Source organism: Otolemur garnettii, unplaced genomic scaffold, assembly GCF_000181295.1.
Source record: "Otolemur garnettii isolate 467f Iridium unplaced genomic scaffold, OtoGar3 scaffold00016, whole genome shotgun sequence".
NCBI lineage: Eukaryota > Metazoa > Chordata > Mammalia > Primates > Galagidae > Otolemur > Otolemur garnettii.
The window spans coordinates 18,853,896-18,874,697 of record NW_003852411.1 but is presented as its reverse complement, the minus strand read 5'-3'; the positions used below and the strand labels follow the sequence as shown (position 1 = coordinate 18,874,697).

Genomic DNA, 20,802 nt, shown 5'->3' with positions numbered 1-20,802 from the left:
TATTATTTAGTTATTGGAACATCCATCCTGAAAAGACATACTGAGTTTCACATTTGATTGAAAAGAAATCATCTACTCTCATTTATACATGTAATGAATATATTTTGTATTTAATACATGAAAAAAGTGTTTTGAATTTGCATATAAAATAAGTATATCTCAATAGATGATCAAAAGTAAGTCTTGGTAGGAATTACTTTATCTCACTAATCCTTAGTTTTTGTATTAGAAAGTAAGAGTGGGTTAATAGTATTACTGAAGTTCTTTTCATCTTTAAAATTTCATGACATTTGAATTACTGAGCTACATAAAAGGTTTTTAGCATAAGTAATTCCATGACTTTTATAGCCAAGTTAATTCAAAAAGTACAGGCTTATTTCTAGTATCTGTGGTATGGGGTATGGTAGTGGCCACAAGGAGGATATAGTGTTTAAAATATAATCCTCTCTCTCCAAATTTGGGAGTATTTCTGTGTCACTTCATATTAAGAAAGGAGTTTATAAAAATTACCAGTATACAAGAAAGTGTATGATAAATACTAAGTGAAGAGAATACACACAATACTAGGGTGGTTTAGAAAAGGGACAGACTGCCCCAGAAGAATGAAAAGAAATCTCTAAGGAAATACGTGAGTCATTTTCTGGCAGCCCTTCAGAAATTGAGAGCAGAATATATGTCTAGAATATAAGGTAATGTCTGTGTTATCACTTACATTATAATTGTGTTATCATTTATCATTATACATTGTAGACTATATAATGGCACAAGAAGGTAGGCCATAATATTGATTTGATTTTGATACCACGCATGAGGCTAGGTCCCCATTCTGCCATTTTGTAATTGTGTCTATGAACCTTAGCTTCTTCATGTGGGAAATGGAGATGATAATATTTACCACATAGAGCTGTTTGCTCATTTACTTATTCATTCATTCAATGACATAAAGAGGTGAATGCTGGAGACAAGATTCTTACTTCATGAAACTTATATTTTCTACCTTAAGCAAGGTATGTGGGGGAGACAGGCATAAAAACAAATGGCAAAATAGCAGCACACAGTGATATGATGAGTGGGTAGATATTTTGATTAAGCCATCCAGGAAGGCCTCCCTGAGGAAGTGACATTTAATGTCTAAGATCTGAATGACAAGAAGGAACCTACCATATTACGCGCTGGGGAAAGACCCTTCAAAGTTCAAATGCAAAAATCCTAAAATGCAGACAGGCTTGGGCTTTCAGGATTACATTCTTACTATCATTATTATTACCATTGTAATTATTTGTGTAGGAAGGTTTCCAGAGTAGCCCTAGAAGGATGTGGAAGCCACCTTTCTTTCTTAGTTATTCCTGTTACTTGCCTATTACATGCCAATTTTGTGAGGGCTTTATTTGCTTATCTGAGGTGTTAGATCATGAAAAATAGGCATAGATCTTTTTTTTTTTGCTAACCAGCTTTCTGTTAGTGTTTGTGTATTTACTGTGTGGCCTAAGACAACTCTTAATCTTCCAATACAGTGCGGGGAAAAAAAATACTGGATGCTCCTGGTAGACTTAAAGTGTCCTAAAGTGTAATATCAGCTAACCTCATGAAACAACAGTTAGTAATACTTCAGTAGCATTTCCTGTGTGTTGAGCATTGTTCTAAATACTTGTCTTTTGTGTCTGTCTTAGAATAGAATTTGGATTCAGAATAGAGAGAAGTTTCAAGAAATAAGAGAAGAGGGAGAATTTGAATGAATTGAAAGGAGTTACAGTCCTGGAGACAGAATTGAGACTGTAGGTGTTGTGTTAAGGGGGAGGAAAAGCTTTTTCCTTGATAAATCTGTTCTCCAAATACCATTTTCCTGTGTGTGGTTTTTTTTTTTTTTTTTTTTAGGCAAGGGATAGTTTGGGAGGAGGAAGCTAGCTTGCCTCTAAGAACAGGATAGGTTTCAGGTCAGGACATGAGGTTCTAACAGTCTTACCTGTTCTCAGAAGATCCTCTGACTTGACTTTTACTACAGGAAGGTGAGCTACTTTTTCATTCTTCTCCAGAAGAACGTGAGTAGCCAGTCTGGAGGTAGCAGTAGTTGCCTGTTTTTGTGCTTTTTCCTATCAAAGGCCTCTTTTAGGCTGTGTTGGGCTCTGTGCTAACCCTGGGTTTAGCATTAAAATATCAAATGTACTTTTGCCCTTTCCTCCAAATCTCTTCTTTGCTTTTGGATACCTTAGCAGTCCTTTAAGTTGGAGAAAAGCATTTTATTAACTATTTAGAAGTTAAAACGCATAAAAGGAAAATTCCCTTTTGAAAGTGAATGTTGATTTCAATCTATTTAAAGTATAATCAGTAAATATTTTTCAAGAGTAACTGAAAAATAGAAATAACTGTTCTAATTGCAGAAAGATAAAAATTTACAAGGTTGTGGGAAAGTAAAAGCCTGTGGAAGACATTTTTAAATTTTTTTTTGCTAACTTAGCACTTCTTATTAGCATTGGCTTTCTTTACTGTCACCTGTGCAGAGGCAAATAAAGCTGCTTGGAAAAGTTTTTTTTTTTTTTCCCCCATGTGATTTTATCTATCCATGGCTGGGTGAGAATATCTAATTCTGTTATATGGTTTAATATACATTTTTGTGAAAAACAAGAGGTCAGTTTTACATTCCCCAGATAAATTCCACTGGTTGAGATTTTTAAAAAATATAGATGTGCGTGTGTGTGTATATATATATGAGAAATATATTTGATTTGAAATTGATTTTTATATATAAATAGCTGGATTTGATTTGCTAGTATTTAGTTGAGGAGTTTTGTCTCTATAGGGATATTGATTTGTTGTCTTTTCTTGTAATAATTTCTTTAGTTTTTGTATCAGAGGAATGATGGCCTTGTGCAATGAGTTGGGAAGTATTCTCTTTAATTTCCTGGAAGGTTTTTCTATAGTGTTAGTGCCATTTCTTCTTTATATATTTGGTAGAATTTGTCATTGAAACTATCTTGCTTTAAGTTTTTATTTTCAGAAAGATTTTAACAACAAATTCAATTTGTTTAACAGAATTTTTTCAGGTTGTCTGTTTATTCCTGGAGAAGTGTGGGTAGTTCATGACTTTTGAGGAATTGGTCTATTTAATCTGAGTTATCCAATTAATATGTATACGGGTGTTAGCAGTATTCCTTCGCTATTCTTTTGATGTCTGTGGAGTCTGTAGTGATATGTACTTTTTCATTCCTGATATTGGTAATATATATATTTGCCAGTTTAGCTGGAGGTTTATCAATTTATTGATGTTTCCAAAGAGCTACTTTTTGGTTTTGTTGATATAAAATTTTTTCTTTCTCTAATTTTATTTTATTTCTGCTATTATTTCTTCTGCTTTTTTTGTTTTTTTTTTTTTTGTATATTCTTTTTCTAACTTCTTAGCGTGGATGAGGAGATTATTGAGTTTTTTGTTTGTTTTGTTTTGTTTTTTGAGACAGAGTCTCACTATGTCGCCCTCGGTAGATTGCTGAGATGCTCACGGCAACCTCCAACTCTTGGGCTCAAGTGATTCTCTTGCCTGAGCCTCCCAAGTAGCTGGGACCACATACGCCTGCCAGAATGCCCGGCTATTTTGTTGTTATTGCAGTTGTCATTGTTGTTTGGGAGACCCAGGCTGGGTTCAAACCTGCCAGCCTTGGTGATGTAGCTGGTGCCATAGCCACTGTGCAGTGGTGCTGAGACAGTTATTGATTTTTGGATGCTGTTTTTGTAATATAAGCATTTATAGATCTAACTGCCCCATGTATATTTTTTAGGTGTAGTTCAGTGATTTTGATTTGTATTTTTATTTTCATTTTTTTAATTTCCAAATATTTGGGAATTTTTTAGACCTATTTCTGTTGTTTATTCCCAATTTAATTGTAATATGGTAACTGAACATAGTTTTTCTAATTTCAGTTTTTAAAAATTTTTTAAAGTTTTTTCATTGGTTTCAATGGTTTGTCTGAGTAAATGTTCTATGTGCATTTAGAAACAATGTGCATGCTGCTATTTTTTGGGGGGGGAGGTGATGTATAAATATCAGATTCTGTTGATTGATGATGTTCAATTCTTGTGTACCTTGTTGCATTTTTGTATAATTTTTCTATTAATTTTGGAAAGAGAAATGTTAGAGTCTCCAATTATAAATGTGGGTTTTTCTATTTCCTTCATTATCTATCTATTTTTACTTCATGTACTTGAGACCTCCCTTTTAGGAGTCAGTTATAGTATTCTTATGTGTTCTTGTTAAATTTATCTTTTTAACATTGTATAATGCCCTTTTTTGTCTTGGTGATTTTTTTTTTCTTGGTTGGATAGTCTATTTTGTCTTGTATTAATAAAGTAATTTTAGCTTTCTTTTGATTAGTGTTTTCATGGTATATCTTTCCCCCTTATTTTACTTTTAACCTGCCTATATTATTATATTTAAAGTGGTATTTGTTTGAGACAAGTTCTCAATTTGTCATCCTTGGTAGAGTGCCAAGGCATCATAGTTCACAGCAACCTCAAACTCTTTGGCTCAAGAGATTCTCTTTCCTCAGCCTCCTAAGTAGCTGGGACTATAGGCACCCACAGCAACATCTAGCTATTTTTAGAGACAGGGTCTCGCTCTTGCTCAGGTCGGTCTTGCACTCCTAAGCTCAAGCAATCCACCTCAGCCTCCCAGAGTGATAGAATTATCAGTGTGAGCCACTGTGCCGGGCCCAAACTGGATATTTTTATAGAGAAAATGTAGTTGTATTGTGCCTTGTTTTTAGCATAATCTGACATCTGATCTGTCTTTTAATTGATATGTTTATGCCATTTATATCTAATATAACTATTGATATATTTCAATTCATGTTGATCTTTCTATTATTTGTTTTTTGCTTATTTTCTATTTTTCACGTCCATGGTTTCCCCCCATTCCTGACATCTTTTGGATTATTTAAACATTTTGTTAGTATTTCACTTTTGCTGTATCTCTTTATATGATTCTTTCAGTGGTTATTTAGTGGATCCAGGGCTCTGTTTCTTGTGTATAGAAATGTGATGAAAATTTGGTTAGTTTAAACATACCCACTTAACTTTTCATGTCTGTCTTCTTCTTTCTCTATTTTTTATGCACTAGACAATTTTAGTTTTCATTATTTGAATTATTTTGAAAATATGCTTGAAGTTTGAAGGTGATTCAGAATTAATGCTTGAAAACAATGAATTAAAATAGTTATATTTTCATAACTTGATTGCAGTACATGTACATATTGGAGATAATTATATCTTTAAAATGCATGTATTGTTATTTTGTGTTTTTTTAGAACTTAATGTTTTGCTATAAACATCATAATTACTAAAAATCTATTCTAGTCAATTGGGATGTCAGAAGTATTATTATATTTAATCTTAACAATTTGAAGTAGGTATTGTTTCCATTTTATTAATACAAATACCATGGCTTGCCAAAGTTACATAATTTGTCCAATATTATGCATATGGTCAGTAGCAAAACTTAAAATCCATATTTTACCTCTAGTCATTATCTCACATGTATTTATTGAATATCTACTGTGTATCATATATCATATAACATCTGTTTGAAATCAACACCATCCTTGTCCTTATGACAGTTACTGTCTTGTGGATAAGACAATATTCAATCAATAGATATAAAAACAACATGTAATTAGATTAAATGCAATAAAGGGGAAGTACAAGGTATAATAAGAATCTTTTGATGGGAAATTTAGATAGAGGAGGGTTTAGAAACCTCTTTGTAGAAGTAGTAACATTTGAGGTAAAGATTCAAGGTGGCTGGAAATTAGTCAAGAATAGGAGAAAACCTATATTGGCAGAGAGAAAAGCATATCCTAAGGCTTTGAGTTGGGAAAGAGTTTAAAGGGATCAAGAAGCTGAAACAAGGCTAGACTGGCTGGAGGATAGCAACAAACTTTGTGAAATGGAGCTAGAGACAGAGAGACAGGGACCAATTTATCTAGGACTTTAGACCATGCTAGGGTGCCTAATTGATAGTTGCCATAAATTTCCCTCCTAAATGAAAATGTCTATTCAGACTGCAGATTATTCATAAGGTAAAACCTTTACTTCCATGAAATAGTTTTAATGGGTATAGCCGATATCTCTACCTCAGTATAAGGTTGTCAGTTTTATGAATCCAGCATCACTTGCTTATCTGTCTGTCCTAGAATCTGAAGTGTCTTAAGATTTTCTGGTAAAAAGAAATTGAGTTTTTGCAAAATGGTTAGTAGGTTTCATTGTACTGGTTAAAATAATACTGGAGTAACCGATATTTAGAATATCATGTGAAGACTAATGCATTTTAAAAGTTTTTCAACTTCATTTGGCCCTGTACAGAAAAAATTTGCTGACCCTTGTCTTAAATAAACTGAATTTCAAACTGCAAAAATAAAAAAGTTTTTAAACTTCAGATTTACTAGATCAAATGTAACAGACATGTTTCTTTTCCTTTCAGCCCTTTTGAATGAACCATTGAAATATTATCATTTATTGCTTCCTTTAAATTTCTGAGATTTAAAATATTGTTATGTCTTTTTCAGTCTGAGGGAAAGGGTCATACCAATGCTGGAGATGCAATATATGAGGTGGTGAGTCTACAGCGAGAATCAGACAAGGAGGAACCAGTCACTCCTACTGGTGGAGGGGGTCCATTGTCACCCCAGGAGGATGAAGCAGAAGAGGGTAAGAAGTTGAACTTGGTTTCCTTTATTTATATAGTTGCTTTACTTATGGTCTTCAAAGGGGTGTGTGTGCAAGAGTGGGGAGGAGTGGTGGTTAATCCTAGTTTCTGCCACTCTTAGGCTAATGGTTCTTAACCTTTCTAATGTTGCAACCCTTTAATACAGTTCCTGTGGGTTGTGACCCACAGGTTGAGAGCCACTGGTCTGCTAGAAAATAGATTCTGCTAGACGGAAAAGAGAGTTTGATTCATTTTGTTCCTTTGTTGTATGGCCCCCAGTGCCCCTTATGCAAGTATTTAAATTTGACAACATCACTGCTGATTTTCTTTCCTATTTTATTTCAAGTATTTTTGAAGTATGTAATGAAGTTTCAAATTCTCTTGTGTTTTTAGAATTTCAGTTGTAGGTACTACTTCTCGTTTGACATTATTCAATTCTGATTTGTATTTTGTTGTTGCTGTACCACTTACTGCTCAATTTTGTCTTAGCATGATATCTGCTATGTTTACTACATGGGTGCTGCTGAAAGATGCTAACCATCTCACAAGAATCACACATCATTTAGTTCTATATTTAGTATTCTTTTTTTTTTTTTTGAGACAGAGCCTCAAGCTATCCCCCTGGGCAGAGTGCCGTGGCATTACAGCTCACAGCAACCTCCCACTCCTGGGCTCAAGCGAGTCTCCTGCCTCCGCCTCCCAAGTAGCTGGGACCACAGGCGCCCGCCACAACGCCCGGCTATTTTTTTTTTTGGTTGCAGCCGTCATTGTTGTTTGGCGGGTCCGGGCTGGGGATTCGAACCCGCCACCTTAGGTGTACGTGGCTGGCGCCTTAGCCCGTTGAGCTATAGGCGCCGAGCCTATATTTAGTATTCTTAATAGAAAATGGAGCTAAATGACAGGTTTTTACTTTATGCTCTTATATTATCTGCTTCAAGGGAATGATTTATTAACAATAAATTTCTGAATTTGTCTCCTGTTCGATAAGAAAGCATCTTAGAATTCTCAGTCTTTCTCTGTGATGAATTCCTTTCTTTGTCATAAAAATCAGTTATTTTAAACTAATGTTTATTGAACACTTACTATATGCTAAGGTCATTTAGAGTATTTCAAATGTGTTAACTTATTTAATTCTTAAAATCTTATGAATACACTCATTAACTTGGTTTTAGGGATAAGAAGCTGAGACACAGAGAGCATAATCATTTGCTTAAAGTCACTCATCTAGAAGTGACAAAGCTGAGATCTCAACCCAGACTATTTAATTTTAACATTCATACTTGTTATGACATTATTCTGTCAAGTTAGCCAAGCAAATAAAACACATAAGCAACTCATTTTTTAAAAACTAAGGTAAAATTCACACAACAAAAAATGAACTATTTAAAAGCATACAATTTGATGGCATTTACACATTCACAATTTTGGGCAACTATCATCTCTGTCTAGTTTCAAAATATATTCATCAGCCAAGAGGAAACACCATACCCTTTAAGCTGTCGCTCCCTGTTCCCCCCTTTCCCAAGTCTCTGGCAACTGCTAATCTGCTTTTTATCTCTATGAACTTAACCTGTTCTGGATAATTTTTATAGAAATGTGACCTTTTGTGTCTGGCTTTTAATCTTGCTTAACATAATGTTTTTTTGGGTTCTCTCACATGGATAGGTGGTATAGCATAAATCAGTATTTCGTTTCTTTTTATGGCTGAATAATATTTAATTGTGTAGATATACCACATTTTGTTTACCATTCATCTGTTGGTAGATATTCTTAGATTAATCCTATACCTTGGCTATTGTGAACAACTATAATAAACATGAATTTTTTTTGACATATTAATTTCATTTCCTTTGGATATATACCCAGTAGTGGGATTGCTGTTTTTTCTAGTTCCATATGAGGCATAGAACAATTTTTTCAAGATCTTTCACCTCTTTAAGTATATTAACCAAAGTATCAAGTAATGGTATTGAGTGCTTTCTTCATTCAACTCTCAGCTTTACTATTATTAGTGTATAGAAATGCTATGGATTTGTGTACATTGTTTTTTCTTCTTTAGCTATTGATGTACTGGAGTATATTAATTTTTGAATGTTCCACTGTGGTTATCTAGTTAGGACCCTCTACTTTCTCATGCTTTTCCAGTGGTTTCACCTGTTTCATAAACAAAAGTATTAGATTACTCTTATGTCTTTTTTGCTCCAGTGTATGAGCTACCAATTATAATTCCTTCTTTTAGCTTTCTCACTTTTGAAAATAGGACATTTGACTGATTTTTATCTAACAATTTTGATATAAGTGTTTTGATACAGAACCACGAATAATAAACTTTAGGAAGGTATAACTTACATACAAGAGAATAAACCTATTTGAGTGTATAGTTCATTGAGTTTTGAAAAATGTATACATCTGTACAACTCACATCATAATTATGATATAAACATTTTTGACACTCCTAGCACATCTGTCTTGTCCCTTTATAGTTTATTCTTTCTCTTCACCTGTGGACCCTGGCAACCACTGATCTCTTTTTTGTTACCATAGTTTGCCTTTTCTGAAATTTCATACAAATGGATCCATTTAGTACATAGTTGTATCTGGCTTCTTCACATAGCATACTTTTGAGATTTATCTATGTCCTGTCAGTAGTTTGCTTATTTTTATTGCCAAGCAGTAATCTATTGTATAAATACACTGCAGTTTGTTTATTCATCAGTTAATGGACCTTTGGGTTGTTTCTAGCCATTGACTATTATAAATAATACTGCTAAATATATTTGATTACATTCTTTGGCAAATGTGTGTATATGCTTTCATTTATAATAACTTGAGTCAGTACCTAGGAGTGAACTGGCTGGATCTTATGGTAAGTATATGTTTAACTTTATAAGAAACCACCAAGCTACTTTGCAAAATATTAATAGCTATCTGTTTTCCATCCTGATCAGCAACATATTTGTTAGTTTCTCCATATCTTTATCAACATTTGGCATTGCCAATTTTGAAAATTTAGCTATTCTAGTGGATGTGTTATGGTATATTGTGGTATTAATTTGCATTTCCCTAATGACTAATGTTTTTATATGATTATTTGCCATTTGTATATCTTCTTGTCAGGTATCTATTCAAATATGCTAGCCATTTTTAAATTGGGCTATTTGTCTTACTGATTAATAAGTGTTTTTTTATGTATTATGGATGAAAGCCCTTTATCAGATATGCTTTGCAAATATTGCTTACATTCTGTAATTGGCATTTTCATTTTCTGAAAGTCTTTTGAAGAGGAAAAGTTTAATTTTTATGAAGTCTAATTTGTCACCTTTTTTTCTCTAAGGTTTGTACTATTTGTGTTCTGTCTTATAATTCCTTGCCTAACTCAATGTCAAAAGCATATTTTTCCTTTCCTAGATATTTTATACTTGTCGTATATTTAGGTCTATAATCTTTTAAAATTTAGATACAAATTGCAAGTAGAGATCAAATTTCTGTTTTTTTTTGGCTTAAATAACAGAAAACATTTATTTTCTCATAAGGTTTTTTATTTTGGGGGGGGGGTCCAAAATTACAGAGTGACTTGTCTGGGCAACTCTGGCTAAGTGTTTCTCATGAAGAGCCAGAGATTGTTTGGGCATGTAGTCATCTGAATACTCACTGGAGGGACTTAAAGCTTTGAGGAGTTCCAAAGGGCTTGCTCAAATAGCTGCCAAAATGATACTGGTTGTTGATAAGAAATATTCTTCTCCCCCCATAGGGATTGCTTGGATGTCCCTACGATACAATGTTTAGCTTCTTGTAGGAAAATCTAAGAGACCAAGGTGGAAGCTACAGTGCCTTTCTTTTCTTAGCCTTGGAGTCATACCTCATCACTTCCACAGTGTTCTTTTGATCACAGAGTTCAGCCCTTATTTTTCATTGTATGTTTCTACTGTCTTCTCTAGTAGACTTCTAAGAACACTGTGGCCAGTCATCCCCATCCCATATGACATGAATGGGAAAAGAACAGAGATTCCATGCAGGAGATTTTTAGGCCAGAGCTAGAAGATGTGCACATTCTTTCCTGATAAACAAGAACTGTAGGAGAAATTGGGGAATGTAATTAAGCCTTTGCTCAGAAAAGAAATAGATATAAAAAGCATCTACCAGGAGGTTATCTTGAACACAAGATTTTAGGTAATGTCATGCAAAAATACCATTATTTTTAGAAATAAAAAGTATGTGGAACTATAAAGAGAACAAAATTAATAGAATAGAAAGTGCTATTCAATAATAATGTATCATACAATTTAATATCACATAATTCTGCTTTTTGCTGTAATTTAGTAAAAAATATTCCTCACATCTATATATTCCACTAACTTTGGAGAATGATAACTAATATATATTAAGTATCTGTTTGTGGCATATAAAGTATTGGATATTTAATACATGTAGTTTCATATTGTACTCATATTAACCTTGGCAAATAATTATTGTTATCTTTATACTCATGTGGGGAAAAAGACTAAAAGATTTTCAATATATCATTCAAGTCCATAGGGCTTATGAGCAATATGTACACAATTCAAATCTTATCTTTCTCACCCTAAAGCTTCATTTTCAATTGTTTAAAAGGTAATATTTAAAAAATTACATTTATAGATAAGATGTTCTAGATCTTATATATTCTAGATAACATTCACAACATGTTAGATAACATTCTGAATCTGTCTAAAATTGCAGTGTTTGGGTAGAAGGATGTAATATATCATAAAGTGAAAATAGAACATGAAACTCTTTCTTCCAAATAGCATTTGTTTCGGGAGCTTTCATCACATTTGAAAGCATTTTTAGAGTGATTTCAAGCAGATACAGATAAACTAATGTATTGTCAGGGACCTTTAGGTCTAGAATATTTAAATTATGTCAGCCATAAGTCATATATACTTCTGTAAAAAAACGGTTGTAGAAAAATCTACTGGCAATCAAAATATTCTTTTCTAAAGAAGTTTCTTAGACAACAGACAGGAGTTAATTTCCTATGCATTTTGTATGATAAATTACTAAATGGCATTCAAGGTTTAGAAAGGTATTTTATGATCCCATGCTGATTACATTAGGTGTGATGAGATTTTAGAGTTGTATAGATATGTTCTTTAATGGAAGATCTGTTTACTTATCAAAAGAAAACATTACTATAAAACTGATAAATTTATAAGTGAATGGCAAGTCAAATGACCCCACAGTTCTGGCTTGTATTAATCTATAAGGGATCCAGAAGCATCAATTGCCAGAATCTTAAAATTGTGTAGATAAATTATTGGAAAAGTCATCATTTCTTTGGTCTTAGAAGAAAGATAAATTGACGTAGCCATTTTGACCACAGTTGTCTTGTTACCGTTACATTGAAGTGGCTACTTCAAGATGTAAGAAAGTGAGTGACAGAAGAGAGATTCTATATATTCTGAAGATAAAATCACTGAAGCTCATAAATGACTTGGATGTCATGGGTGGTAGCAGAGAAGGGAGGAGAAATAATCTAAGGTTATATCCTAGTTTCTAGCATAGGTGATTGGATGATCTTGGTGCTGACAAATGACATGGAGAACACAGAAGGAGGAAGAATAGATTTGGAGGTGGGAATAATATTCATTCATTGTTAGAAATTAATGAGTTTAATGTGTAACATTAAAATTAAACTATTTCTTCAGTTATTAGAAGCAATCTTAAACTTTGAGAAAAGTTGTACAGCTAGAGCTAAAGGTTTGAGAATCATCAGTTCAAAGCAATGAGAAGGCTGAAATTACCTTAGGGGAAAATGTGTGAAAGCTGGGTTAAAAATAGAGGTTAGGAGATCCTTAGTGTTTAAGGGTTAGGTTCTGGAAAAGACAGCCTTAGCTAAAAGATCTTCAGAAAAGTGATGATAATATAAGGAAGGCCAACACAGTGTAATGATAGTATAAGGAGTGGAGATTCTTAAGGAGGGAGTGATCTGCAAATGTTGTTCAAATGTAACAGAGAAGTTCAATTAGGTAAGGACTAAAACTTGTTCATTGGATTTGGTTAATCTGGGGAGTCACTAAACCCTATGATGGTGATTTTAAAAAAGCTGGAAAAGAACCATCATCATATGAATTGAGGATTGGCTAGAGGTGAGGAAGGGAAGAATAGTATTCAAATTATTCTTTTAAGAAATTTGATAATAATAAGAAGGATATTAAACTAAAAATACTGCATTATTTCTAACCAAGAGAGGGCAATTTTAGTGTGTAAGAGACCAGAACTTCTTTGGAAAGTGAGAGCTAAAAATAGAGATAAGTTCACCCACCCAGCACATAGCCATACAATTTCCTGTCATGCTTCTGTGTCTTCTGCTTAGAAGGTTTTTTCCACTTAAGTCCAGCTATGTAAGCTTTTCAAAAAAGACATGATAATAGTTGCAAGAAAATAGTAATTTTAGCATAGTGGCAGTTTCTATACGTGGAAATTTATCACAATATTGTCTATGTTTTTTTTTTTTTGGTAGAGACAGAGTCTTATTTTATTGCTCTCGGTAGAGTGCCATGGCATCACACAGCTCACAGCAACCTCCAACTCGTGGGCTTAGGCAATTCTCTTGCCTCAGCCTCCCAAGTAGCTGGGACTACAGGTGCCCGCCACAATGCCTGGTTATTTTTTTGTTGCAGTTTGGCCTGGGCCAGGTTTGAACCTGCCACCCTTGGTATATGACAGGCATTCTCAAACTACGGCCTGTGGGCCACATGTGGCCCGCCTAGAACATTTATCCGGCCTGTCAGGTGTTTTTGCTGCTGCTGCCTGTTCTGCTTAGCAGCCAACTCTTCCTGGGGCCCACAGTCCGGCCCTCCAACAGTCTGAGGGACAGTGAACTGGCCCCCTATTTAAGAAGTTTGAGGACCTCTGGCATATGGGGCTGGTGCCCTACTCACTGAGCCACGGGTGCCGCCCGTCTATGACATTTTTTAATATGTTACTCAGACAGAGTACATTTAAAATGCATTTAAGCAATTGAACAAGATAGTGGAGTATATCTCTTTAAGGACAGTAGCCCCCAAAAGTATTGGTTTCAAAACTGTCCACAATGAAATTACCTTCAGACAAACTAAGGGAACATGAACATACCAGTGAAGCTGTAACACCCCTTTGGACTGTAAAAATAAGTAAAGCTGTAGTTGGGTGGTAAGGGGATTGGTTCTCTGTGGCTGTGTTGCCCCTCCCTCTGAGCCATTACAGTACCACATGTGGAAAGTCCCCCTGGACCCATCTTTGCTACACTGGCAAAAGTGAACTAGAAGTGTGCAGAATAGCTTCCCCAGTATTCTACGTCTCTTATGGGAAACTCACTCCTTCATTGAACCTTGGGGAGTAAGTATTGTGAGTACTAGTGGGGCTGGACCATCTGAAGCTAGCTAGGGACAAACTGAAGGGGTGGAACTAGAAGCAAGCCAGTGGAACTTGGTATAGGCTTACCATTCCTGCTGGAGAGAGATAATGTATCAGAGCGTCTTTTTATGGGCACTACATTGCAAGAAGCACATTTCACATATCCTCTGGGCTCCAGGGCCTGACTGGCTCCCCTCACTCCCCAGGGCCCCTTCATGGATCCCTCACGGGTCTACCCAGTCTGACATTGCATCTGCAGCAGAGCCATGTGAGATGCACATCTAACCTGGGCTTAGATATGCTGAAATGGAATACAACAGTCAGCTCAATTTCTAAACAAGCTCATTGAAATAGAATGATCATAAGCAAATCTAGTCTGAAAACTCAATACCCAATTTGTTAATGTATAGACAGAGGTGCATGTCTACAAAAGATAAGATTACCCTAGGCAAGGTAGTCTCACCAGATCAACAAAACAAAGTGCTAGCAGTTGATTCTTAAAACATGCAGGTGAGTGATCCAGCAAAGAATTCAGAATACTTCTATTAAGAAAACCCAGTGAACTTTAGTGAAACACAGAAATGATCGAAAAACTGGTCAGAGAAATCTAGTACATAAAATGAAATTATAAAAGAAGAATCAAACAGAAATCCTGGAGCTGAAAAGTACAGTAAATAAAATGAAAATTGAAATAGAGGGCATCACCAGCAGAATTGATCAAGCAGAAGAAAGAGTCAGTGAGCTCCAAAATAGGCTATTTGAAAATATACAGTCAAAGGAGAAAAATAAAAAAAGAGTGAGAAGGAAGGAAAAAACTGATGAGATTGATGGGAGACTCAGAAGACCATATCTGTGTATCATTCATGTTCAAGAGGGACTAGATGCTTGGCGCCTGTAGCTCAAGTGGTTAAGGTGCCAGCCTCATACTCCAGAGTTGGTGGGTTCAAATCTGGCCCAAGCCTGCCAAACAACAATGACAACTACAACCAAAAAATAGCCAGATGTTGTGGCGGGTGCCTGTTGTCCCAGCTACTTGGGAAGCTGAGGCAAGAGAATCGCTTAAGCCCAGGAGTTGGAAGTTGCTGTGAGTTGTGATGCCAAAGCACTGTACCCAGGGGAACAGCTTGAGGGTCTGTCTCAAAAAAAAAAAAAACAGAGGGACTAGAGCATTTAAAAAGGGTGAAAAGCTTATTTCAGGAAGTAGTAACACAAAACTTTCTAAACTTGGAGAAAGATACAATATCTATGTATAGGAAGGTAAAAGTTTCCACCTAAATAAGCCCAAGACATATTATAATCTAACTCTGAAAGGTCAAAGACAAAGGGAGCATTCTGAAAGCAGCAAGAGAAAATAAGCAAATAGCACATAAAGGAATTTAAATATGCCTGGTAGCAAACTTCTCAGCAGGAATCCTACAGGCAAGGAAAGAATGGTTTGTTATATTCAAAGTGAATCAACTGCAAACCCACACAAGAGAAAAGCATAATTTAATTCAAATGAGGAGGAAAGGAGGGAAAGAGGGGATGGACAAGTGCTAACTTAATGGGCACAATGTAAGGGTATATGGCACACCTCCTGGGTGAAGGGCTCAACTACAATTTGGACTTTTCCCTAACAAACAAAAGCAATTTAACCTAATCATCTGTACTCTCACATTGATCTGAAAAAAAATTTTTTTTTGATCTGAAATTTTAAAGAAGTGCTAAAGGGGGAAAAAAATAAAGAAGAAAACAAACTTCCAATCAAGAATACTATACCCAGGAAAACTATCCTTTAGAAATGAAAGAGGTGAAGACATTCCTAGACAAACAAAAGCTGAGAGAATTCACTGCAACCAGAACTATCCTACATAAAGGAGTTCTTCAAACTGAAAGAAAAAACATCTGAGGGTATAAAACCCACAGGAAAAATAACTGTACTGATAAGTTCAGAATACTTAAACATGGTAATTTGGGTATATAAGCCATTTACATCCTTAGCAGAAAAGTTAACAGAGAAAATAAAAATTATGGTTATAATTATTTTTAAGAGATAAGCAATATAAAAGATATAAATGGGCCAGGTATGGTGGCTCATGACTGTAGTCACAGCCCTTTTGGAGCTCAAAGTGGGAGAATCACTTGAGGCCATGAATTTGAGACCAGCCTAGGTAACACAGCAAGACTCCATTCCTATAAAATTTAAAAAATAGGCTCGGCACCTGTGCCTCAAGTGGCTGAGGCACCAGCCACATACACCTAAGGTGGTGGGTTCGAATCCAGCCCCGGCCACCAAAAATAACAATGATGGCTGAAACCAAAAAATAGCTGGGCATTGTGGCAGGCGCCTGTGGTCCCAGCTACTTGGGAGGCTGAGGCAGGAGACTCACTTGAGCCCAGGAGTTGAAGGTTGCTGTGAGATGTGATGCCACGGCACTCTACCCAGGGGGAATAGCTTGAGGCTCTGTCTCAAAAAAAATTTTTTTTTTAAAAATAATTATAAAAAATGTAAGTATGTCATCAAAAATGTAGGGGAGTAACAGTTAAATAGTAGTGTTTTTTGTGGCCAAATTTTAAAAAGTTGGAAGCTTTTTCTTCCAATTTCTGGAAGAAGGTACCCACTTTCACCACTGGTATTCAACATAGTGCTGGAAATTCTAGCAAGAGAAAGAAATAAAAGTCATCCAGATTTGAAAAGAAGAAATCAAATTGTCCCTGTTTGCAAATGACATGATTATATGTATAGAAAACCCTAAAGATTTTACCCCAAATGGTTGGAGCTAGTAAGCAATTCAGTAAAGTTGCAGGATAAAAATTCAGCATAAATAATCAGTAGCATTTCTATATACTAATAGTGAAGTATCTGAAAAAGTAATTAAGAAAGTTCTATTACCAACAGTTGCCAAAAACAACCAACCAACCTCAACAAACTGCCTAGGAATAAGTTTAACCAAAGAAGTGAAAGAGGTCTACAATGAAGACTATAAAGCATTTATGAAATAAGTTGAAGAAGACACAAATAAATGGATATCCTGTGTTCATGGGTTGGAAGAGTTAATATAGTGAAAATGTTCATACTCAAGTTATCTACAGATTTAAAGCAGTCCTTATCAAAATTCCAATGTCATTCTTCACAGAAAAGAAAAACAGTCCTGAAATTCATATGGAACCACAAAAGATTCTGCATAGGCAAAACATATTGAACAAAAAGAACAAAGCTGGAGATATCTATCATACTGACTTCAGAATATACCATAAAGGTATAGTAACCACAACAATACAGCATTGGTGTAAAAACGGACATGTAGACTGATGGAACAGAATAACCTAGAAATAAATTTATACATTTACAGCTAGCTGATTTTCTACAGATGTATCAAGAACACACAATGGGGGAAAGAAGAGTTCTGTAATAAGTGATGCTGGGAATACTGATAGCCACATCTTAAAGAATGAGGCTAGACCCCTATCTCTCATTCAACTTAAGATGGATTAATGACTTAGATGTATGATCCTAAACTATTTATTTGCTAGAAGAAATCATAGAGGAAACACTATATGGCATTGGTCTAGAGAAGGATTTTTTAATTTAATTAATATTTTGGAGGATTTTTTTAGATAGGACCACCTCAAAAACATGAGAAACAAAACCAAAATAAACAAATAGGATTACATCAAACCAAAAAGCTTCTGCACAGCAAAGGAAAAAAATAGCAAAGAGAAGAGACAACTGATGATAGAGGAGAAAATATTTGCAAACTTTACATACTCAAATGACTCAACAAGAAAAAATAAAAATTAAAACTAACCACAAATAAAGTGATTAAAAATGGGCAAAAGACATGACTAGACATTTGTCTAAAGAAGACATAGAAATAGCCAACAGATATATGAAAAGAAGCTGGATGTCAATAACCATTAGAAAAATTCGAATCAAAATTAATATGAGATATTGCCTTATCCAAATTAGAAAGCTTGTTATCAAAAGACAAAATAAATATTGGTAAGGATGTAGACAGAGGGGAACGCTTTAACACTGTTGGTAAAAATGTAAATTAGTACAGCTCTTATAGAAAGTAAGTAGGGAGGTTTCTCAAAAAATTAAAAATAGGCTCGGTGCCGATAGCTCAACCGGCTAAGGCGCCAGCCACGTACACCTAAGGTGGCGGGTTCGAATCCCCAGCCCGGACCCGCCAAACAACAATGATGGCTGCAACCAAAAAGTAGCCAGGCGTTGTGGCGGGCGCCTGTAGTCCCAGCTACTTGGGAGGCGGAGGCAGGAGACTCGCTTGAGCCCAGGAGTTGGAGGTTGCTGTGAGCTGTGATGCCACGGCACTCTGCCCAGGGGGACAGCTTGAGGCTCTGTCTCAAAAAAAAAAAAAAAATTAAAAATAGAGGGCAGTGCCTGTGGCTCAAAGGAGGTAGGGCACTGGCTCCATATGCCAGAGGTGGTGGGTTCAAACCCAGCCTCCGCCAAAAACTGAAAATAAATAAATAAATAAATTAATTAATTAAAAATAGATATACTGTTTGATCCAGCAATTCCATTGCTGGGTACATAGCTGGGGAAATGAAATCAATATATCAAAGAAATATCCGCACTCCCATGTTCATTGTGGCACTGTTCATAATAGCCAAGATAAGGAGTCAGTCTAATTGGTCATCAACAGATGAATGGATAAAGAAAATATGGTATATATACTTTGGAATAATATTCACCCATAAAAAGGAATGAAATCTATCAATCATGGCAACATAAATGCAACTGGAGGGCATAATGTTAAATGAAACAAGCCAAGCAGAGGCAAATACTGCATGATCTCATTCATAAGTAGAATGGATAAAACATTGATTTCACAAAATTGAGGATAGTGGTTACCACTGAAATGGGAGACTAGGGGGAAAGAATGATGTGAAGAGGTTGGCCAAGGTGTACAATGTTATAGTTAGGAATAAGTCTGCTACTCTGTTGCACAGTAGGGTGACTATAGCTAACAATAATGTATATTTCAAATAGCTAGTGGAGAGGATTGTGAATGATCTCACAGCGAAGAAATGATCAATATTTAAGGTGATGCCAATTATTGTGATTTGATCATTACCCAATGTATGCATATTGAAACATCATACTGAACTTCATAAATATGTAAAATTTTGTGTGTAAATAAAAATATTATTTAAAATTATTTAAAATAAAAATTAAATTGTGTGAATTTAGCACAGACTGGTTGAAGGGGGAGCTCAGCAAGTCTGTTTGTCACAAAATAATGATAAAAGTGGGTGAACTTGTCAAAAATAGCCTTTTTAGGACTTTGGAAATTGACCAAAATCATTCAACAAGTTGGGATTTATTCAAGAAAAACTACTGAAACTAAAATACTTTTGTAAGAACAGTATATTTGGTGGTGGGTTAGCCCTGAAGGCTGCTCCCATTTTGCTCATTGTCAGCACTGACTATTGTCATGGTAGTTTTATTACAGTGAGGCAGGCTTTAAAAATGGCAGCTTTGCTTTCACTGTTGGAGGTGGCTCACTTGATTTGGAGCAGAGCATAGAAAAACCACATATTTCCAGAGCACTGTTAGAAACAACAGTGATTTCTATATCAAAAGAATGAGAAGCTTAGTGTTGGAGGCAGCCTATACTTATAGTATCTGGCTGGAGAAAACCATAGGTTAGCCAGGATTTTAATAAGATGATCTGAAAAATTAATGGGTCCTTTATAAGATCCTACATATTGCTGGTGGTTCGGAAGGCAATCTACATGTGCAAGTCTTTGCTCATACTTTTGAGGAAACAGAAAGAGCCCTACTAGTTATATATCCATGTTGGGCATGAGGGCTTGCACATACTTGTATGATAGAGAAAGGTTTTTAGAATTCTGTCTAAAAGGAATGTTTTTGCTTTTTTCTTTTCTATTGTATGGAGAGAATGTATGTTCCAGGTAGAGTAATGATTGAAGCCTGATTGTTCCACAACCAAGTCACTTGTCAGCAAGTGCCAGCTATTAGGCTACAAATCTGGGAATCCATAACCCAACCTCTATCTGACCCTATTTTTCTCTGTATTGGATTATTGTGATACCTCCAAATTGGTCTCCTGCCATTACACTCGTCCCTTTCCCTGGGATTTGTGTTCCACATACCAACTGTAACTGAAATTTGTCAGATCACTTTACTCCTCTTAAAATCCTTTGGTGGCTTCTCATTTCACTTAGCCAAAGTTCTTTACTATTGTTCACAAGACCAAATATTAATATAGCTTTGATATTTGATTTTTACATTTCTTCCTTTTTTTTTTTTTTTTTTTTGCAGCTTTTGGCTGGGGCTGGGTTTGAACCCACAACCTTTGGTATATGGGGCCCACACCCTACTTCTTTGAGCCACAGGTGCCACCCCTGATTATTACATTTCTGATTTCATTTCCTACCACTCTCTGCCTCATAAATTACACACCTGTCCTTTTGCTGTTTTTCATACACACCAGATGTATGCCTGCCTCTGGGCTATTACACTTGCTCTTCCCTCTGCTTGCAATTCCCCCTGCATGTAGTCATGGGTTCTCCCTCTCCTTTTTTTGTTTATGTATTTATTTTTGAGTCAGAGTCTTACCTTGCCCTTGGTAGAGTGCCATGGTGTCATAGCTTATAGCAACCTCAAACTCTTGGGTTCAAGACATCTTCCTGCCCCAGCCTCCCAAATAGCTGGTACTACAGGTGCCTACCACAATGCCTGGCTATTTTTTTCTTTTTTTTTT

General features: G+C 35.5%; 1 protein-coding gene across 5 annotated transcripts in view; it reads left to right on the top strand.

Annotated features, from left to right (window-relative positions):
• The window catches only part of RABGAP1L (RAB GTPase activating protein 1 like), a 665,252-nt gene that overhangs the window by 143,158 nt on the left and 501,292 nt on the right, over positions 1-20,802 (top strand). For all 5 annotated transcript variants that reach the window (XM_023510844.1, XM_023510847.1, XM_023510846.1 and 2 more), the window contains one exon: positions 6,552-6,693. In XM_023510844.1, coding sequence (XP_023366612.1) covers positions 6,552-6,693 — 142 coding nt within the window. The remainder of the gene's footprint in view (positions 1-6,551; positions 6,694-20,802) is intronic.